We start from the raw sequence: 6,000 nt of genomic DNA on the forward strand, positions 1-6,000 counted from the left end.
TATCGAAACAATTGACGGTAAGTAGATACGACTGAGCTTTGAGAAGCCGACAGACTTGCATTGGTTCTAGCATGCTATGCCCGGTGGGACAAAGAAAGATCATTCAGGGACGATTCCTTTGGCATGGCCGATGCAGTTTTTATTGAGCAATCCCTCACCTGGGGATCAGGGAGTCGATCAAAGCCGCGTGGCGAGCTCGCTAGAAATGCAAGGTAACCTCCAAATCAGCTGGCGAGGTTTCTAAGAGTGGGAGTAGGGCGTCAATCGAGGATTATCAGGCCGCTGTTGGTGGACATAGAAATGAGACAGCGAGGTTAGCAAGCCTACGCACTCTCGGGTAAGCCCCTACTTGTTCGGGCGGGACGCGAAAGTGATCAAGATGCCTACAGTGGTCTATAAGAAAGTACGGATATGAGAGAAAAGTTTGTCCGCCTGGGTTTTCCGTCACTTCCAACCCCTGATCATCATCAGCTATCGACCCTAACATTTACAAGACCATCGAAAGCTAAGGCCAGGAACCCGGATCTCAAGACTGTCATTGCCCTCGGTGGTTGGACCTTCAGCGACTCCGGCCATTGGCAAGATATCTCCCCTTCTGTCGCCTCCAAGGAGAATAGGGCCACCTTGATCAGCAACCTTTTGGGATTTCTTTCCTAGTATGGTTACGACGGTGTCGGTAAGTCTCATATATTATTATGCCATAGTGGATTCGGATCTGATGCTAATTGATTGTTCTTCCCAGATTTCGGCGAGTGTTGCGTTTTCGGGCTGCTCATATCCTGACCCTGGCGGTCTTGTCTCAGGTCTTTTCACTCTAGCCGTGCGCAAAAAGAGTGGCGTCTCCGGAGATCGAATTAAGCCTACGAGTATCTCGTGCAGAAAGATTACTGACATTGTCACAGACTGGAATGTCCCAGCGCTGACGACCGCGGCGGCTAAAACGGGTATGGTAAGAACTACGTGGCTGTCATTAAAGAGCTGCGGGAGGCCATTAAGGCGAGCGGCCGCGACTACGTTGGTCACCTTTACTGCGCCCTCTTCATACTGGTATCTTCGCCATTTCGATTTCAAGGGCATCGAGGCCCATGTCGATTGGATTAGCCTCATGTCCTACGACTTGCACGGCGTCTGAGACAGGGACAACCATATCAAAAACTAGGTATTGTCGCATACCAACCTGACCGAAATCGACTACGCCTTAGACCTGGTACTGTCACTGGAACACTTGACATCTATCTGGCACCTTTGACTGACACACGAACCCCTTGCAGTTCTGGCGCGGTGGCGTTGAGCCTTGCAGCATCCTACTCGGCTTGGGCTTCTATGGCTGATCCTTTGAGCTCGAATCTTCATGGTGGAAGGCCGGCTGTGGCTTCAAGGGCCCTGGCTAACCCGGTCGCTGCTCTAACAAGGCTGAAATTCTCTCATATGCCGGTACGCAAGCATGGAACCACTCCAATTGACAAAAGGAACCGTATCTCTTACCACGTTCTGGCCAATAGAGACCTTGGAAATACTGGACAAAACCGGCGGAACTCCCTACCGGTATTTTGACGAGGCTGCCGCTGCCCGATACCGTACGTGGTCTACGACGGCCACAGCTGGATCTCATGAGTTCAAGAATGGGCGAAACAGATGCATCGTCTTTGCTAAATTTCTATCTCTAGCTTCGATGATGCTAAGACATTCCAAATGAAAATCGATTATGCGAGCAAAATGGGCCTCCATGGTCCGATGATCTCGGCTATCGATCTCGACACCCGCAATCTCGAAGCTCTGAGGGCTATACCCAAGGGCGAGCATAATGGAGACACCAGAGCTCCTCTCTCGCTGGTCGAGCTCGAAGGGTTCCTCCCCGCTGAAATGCTCGCCCCTGAGGGTGTGGAGACCAACTATGCTCTCATCCACTTTGGCAGCATTGCCAAAGTCAGTGAGATCGATCCCAACCAGGGTCCTCGGCACCGGCGACTCGCACGCGGTTTTGTCGCTCAAGAAGCGCGAGGACGAGCCTGAGCCCCTGGTCTTCCTTGACTGCCTTCCGAACGTGCTTGACTAGCCCAAGCACGAGACCCAGACAACCAGAGTTGTGTGTCTGAACAAGGACGTCGAGGGCCGCTTCTGGGTCATGGAGCGAGGTGTCAAGGGCATCATTGTTGAGATGCCCGATAATGTCAATTGAACACCTCGAACTCCGTTTCCTGGTCAATCTTGCTGACAAATACTTGCACAGTGCGCTCCCAACTCCTTGGCCCGAGCCATCTCCTGAAAGAATCCGAAGGTTGGCCACTCTCCATCGGCCTCCGCCTCTTCTGCTTTTACTAAAGTCTTTGCAAATCAAAGCTTGTCACCTGTCCACCCGCCCAGAGCTGTTACGCCAAAGGCTTTTGACTTCACCTTCGGCATGAACCTGAACCACAGACGACGGGATGCTGGAAATACCAAGTTCCGCATCGACTACTCCGGCGTCGGAGGCGACTGGAACGCCGCTTTCGACTCTCCGGGCATTCAGTTAGGTAATTCTTTGTGCCGCAGGGCCGTAAAGCGATTCTTCGCCGAGCGCTGGGCTGATTGGCGAAACATGTACAAAAATGCCGAGACGCACAAGAGCGAAGGCGAAAGACAACCTGACGAGGAAGTCGACACTCTCCTCTTCTGGGACACCGTCGAAAATTGTGAATTCGAGGGGGAAGACTACGAATTTGGCTTTGGAGCCTATGTCAAGGGTAAATTCAAAGCCAACTTCATCTGCAGCTTCTCCATGATTGTAAGTCGCAAGCCCCATGACACAGGCGGCCTGTTCGCTCTTGTGCAAACATGGATAAAATCTAATGGGACAACACAGGCTTCAATGGACAACGTGTTCAAAGTTGCGCAAGCCAACGGCTGGCTCACTGTAGATGGAGAGTCTGATCTGACCCTTTCCATCGGAGGCGTTGGCGAGACTGACCTTGACAACCCTGACAAGGGCAACCAAGCCTACACCAAAGTCAAGCCCACCAAACTCAAGGGGCTCACACTGAACCCATCGGGCAACACTTGGATGACTTTCCAGCGGTACGGGAAAGCTGACTACATGCTCGCATCCTTCAACGACACCGATGGGGGTGCCAGCAGCCACAGCGCGCCCTACTTTGACGGTAAGCTCAGGACCCGCGTAATGTCGGACTTCGGAGACTTCGACATAAACTTCCCGCCTAACCCAAAGGATAATCTAGACACCAAGAACCCCGAGCGTGACGACAACAAGGTTTCCATGGACAACGGCAACGGCATTTGTAACTCCAGGGACGACGTTGGCAGGTATGCACTGAGCACTTCCTTCAAATTCGGTCTCATGGTCGACCTAGGCTTCTTCAGAGACCTTCGCCTCTTCCAGGTTCCCATTATCGATGTACGTGCTCTGTTAAGCTATCATGTTTTACAGAATATTGGCTTACTGGAACAGGTGTCGATGCGATACAGAACGTTCACGACGGGAGCTTCTTCCCGTCCCCAGACCCTGCTTCTGCGACGTGCGTGAGCACTGCCGTCACGTAGGCCCCTTCATCCATCCCTTCATCCGAGTGGCTGGTTGAAATATACTGAAAGGTCATTGTGCTAACTCGAATCTTGGAAGAGCGCTCGGAATGCCATACCATGAAATGGACGACGAGTAAGTATCTCAGAGTCCCGACTTGCAGGCAGAGATGGTTAATCATTAGCTAACCTCTGTCCAACAGCCAAGCCTTTGGATAGGAGGAAAAATGCGTTCGTCCCTGCATTGTCAGTGACAGCGTAAGTATTGCAACCTTCTAGTGAAGTCCCACACCTTCTGCCCGCCTGCAAGGAACACTCTAACATTTAGCAACAAAGGAACAGAGATGACAGCTCTTGTGATGGTAACCAGCCTTCCATGGACGAAAACAGAGCCTGGGACTATCGCTCCGACTCCAACGTCAACTCGCCGATGTATTTAAATAACGACGCGGCCAAGGCTATCCAAGACTCTAAGGAATCGGTTTCGTGCGGCAAGAACCGCAAGAAGGGCGAAATATGCTGCGGCTGCGCCAACATGAATCTCGACTATGGCTACAGCGACATTCCCAGGTGCGAGAGCTGCCACCTTAAAGTTGACACCAAGGGCCCTTGGCCCTGAGATCTCTCGGCCGGCTCGCTGTCAGCTAGGGGAGAGTCCGCTGATGATCAGGGCGTGTCTAGACTGGACGAGCGCAAAGATGGCAAGGCGACAGTATCACTGAAGAAAATCTATGTCTGCCACAGACAATCTAGTGACAGCAATTGAATGCGCGCACTCTATGGGAAGAATTACGAGTAATTACCCCACACTCTCGGAAATGGTAAAGACCAACGGGAAGGTATCAAAAACAACAGGTGGAGTCCCTGTCGTGATCGAACTGGGAGGTCGGAGCCTTGCAACCGCACGACACGGCGTGGGTGAAGGATGCAAACAGTAACTATCAGAGTGAGTTTCTCCCACCAGTTGAGACGATGCTGCAGCAGGCTCACCTAATTACCTGGGAAAAGACACTGACACATGGTCAACTCAACTCCCGCAGGCGAACACGTCTTCGGAGGCCATATTATTGTCCACTTCTTCAATTCGTCCTAACCATCAGCCTCCCAGTCCTAACCTTTCAATAGGGGGCGCATTGCGGCCGAATCCCTACCACCGGGCCGGGCCGCGTGCGGGATGGGATGACTCATGAGTTTAGGCAGCCGTGCACAAAATTTGAAAACGGGCCTTTCACATGGACACCATCCACATGTCCCGCAAGCAACAATGTCGCTGTGTCCGCAGGGCTCCAATGTTGCCCAATCGTTGCGATCATTGCGACTCATCTTGACATTTCCGCCTGGCCGCCATCATCGGGTCCTGACATATTTTATACCCAATGCATGGAACTTGCTCTCCAAAGAAAGGGCCATTGTCTACGACGCAGATCGTCCACGGCATGGTGATCAAGGTATCCGTACTTGTCAAAGTTCATTCGTGTCCACACTGGGTTCTTCGACAAAGCGGATTTTTTTAGCGCGTTGTCTGCGATTGCGTAATGGGTTTCACCGTCAGGATTCAAAGCTAACACTGCATTGGCGGGGTAAAAGCAAACGTGTCGATCAAGCCTTCAAACTTCCATTCTTTAGCGCCTCTACAACATGACTCTGGAGGCTTTCCAATGCGATGTCTGCTTCGAACTCATTACGCGAAAGGATGTGGAAGTATGTCTACAGAAGCATCGGGCAAGCACATGATGTTACTATCTCTATTGTCTCTAACGTTGTCTTAGGCCCAGATGTTCGGCCTAATGAGCCGATTGCCGGACATCGCGCCATCTGACAGCCCTCAAACCGATGAAGAGTTCGTTAATGGTTCTCAATCATCATATCGCAACCAAAAAAGACGTTCGAACGCCGAAAATCAGCCTTGCAAGACTCGATGCGTTCAGACTACGAGATCTCCGTGGTTCCAATGCTCCAAAATTCAATATTCAAGCGCATTTTCCTCCAACCACAAACATGACCTCATATAATAAAGAGGTTCAATTAATCCTAGCTGTTGAGGCTGCCAAATAAGATGAGTCACTTAGCGTCCGAGCTGCAGCCAGAATCTACAACGTCAGTCATGCAACCCTCGATTGCCGCGAACTTGGTAAACCATCACGACGCGATAGCATACACAAATCACAAAACTTAACTGAGCTGGAGGAATCGGCAATTGTCCATTACGCCCTCGACCTGGATTCGCGAGCATTCCGTCCCCGGCTTGCGCGGTGTGGAATATATGGCTAATAAACTTCTCGCCGAACGCGACGCACCGCCCGTCGGCAAGCGCCGGGCCTCCAACTTGTTCAAGTGACAACCAGAGCCAAGACGCGTTCTTCTAGGAGATATGATTGTAAAAGAGTCAAATGCTAAGATGCAGAGGTCATTTGTAGCTGGCTTGCCCTCGTGCAGAACACAATGGCCAAATATGGCATCCCAGTGTCACACATCTACAATTTT

General features: G+C 51.5%; 5 protein-coding genes across 5 annotated transcripts; all 5 read left to right on the forward strand.

Annotated features, from left to right (window-relative positions):
* Positions 1-658: 658 nt before the first annotated feature.
* Positions 659-1,132, forward strand: BGZ61DRAFT_539509 (uncharacterized protein; the record flags this gene model as incomplete). Its single annotated transcript, XM_046254792.1, has 2 exons — positions 659-676; positions 743-1,132. The coding sequence occupies 2 exons, from the start codon at positions 659-661 to the stop codon at positions 1,130-1,132; spliced, it is 408 nt and encodes a 135-aa protein (XP_046096627.1).
* A 568-nt stretch (positions 1,133-1,700) lies between these two features.
* On the forward strand, positions 1,701-2,156 carry BGZ61DRAFT_463421 (uncharacterized protein). Its single transcript, XM_046247399.1, has one exon. It carries the CDS (start codon positions 1,717-1,719, stop codon positions 2,011-2,013), a length of 297 nt encoding a protein of 98 aa, XP_046096628.1. The 5' UTR covers positions 1,701-1,716; the 3' UTR covers positions 2,014-2,156.
* A 245-nt stretch (positions 2,157-2,401) lies between these two features.
* Positions 2,402-4,135, forward strand: BGZ61DRAFT_539511 (uncharacterized protein; the record flags this gene model as incomplete). The annotated part of the gene is made up of 6 exons (XM_046254793.1): positions 2,402-2,764; positions 2,843-3,391; positions 3,446-3,512; positions 3,617-3,652; positions 3,720-3,774; positions 3,853-4,135. The coding sequence occupies 6 exons, from the start codon at positions 2,402-2,404 to the stop codon at positions 4,133-4,135; spliced, it is 1,353 nt and encodes a 450-aa protein (XP_046096629.1).
* A 237-nt stretch (positions 4,136-4,372) lies between these two features.
* Positions 4,373-5,247, forward strand: BGZ61DRAFT_147007 (uncharacterized protein). Its single transcript, XM_046237322.1, has 2 exons — positions 4,373-4,462; positions 4,557-5,247. The coding sequence occupies exon 2, from the start codon at positions 4,703-4,705 to the stop codon at positions 5,156-5,158; it is 456 nt and encodes a 151-aa protein (XP_046096630.1). The 5' UTR covers positions 4,373-4,462; positions 4,557-4,702; the 3' UTR covers positions 5,159-5,247.
* A 117-nt stretch (positions 5,248-5,364) lies between these two features.
* Positions 5,365-5,571, forward strand: BGZ61DRAFT_368380 (uncharacterized protein; the record flags this gene model as incomplete). The annotated part of the gene is made up of 1 exon (XM_046241885.1): positions 5,365-5,571. One exon carries the CDS (start codon positions 5,365-5,367, stop codon positions 5,569-5,571), a length of 207 nt encoding a protein of 68 aa, XP_046096631.1.
* Positions 5,572-6,000: the final 429 nt, after the last annotated feature.

This window comes from Ilyonectria robusta (assembly GCF_021365365.1).
Source record: "Ilyonectria robusta strain PMI_751 chromosome Unknown BGZ61scaffold_34, whole genome shotgun sequence".
Taxonomy (NCBI): Eukaryota; Fungi; Ascomycota; class Sordariomycetes; order Hypocreales; family Nectriaceae; genus Ilyonectria; species Ilyonectria robusta.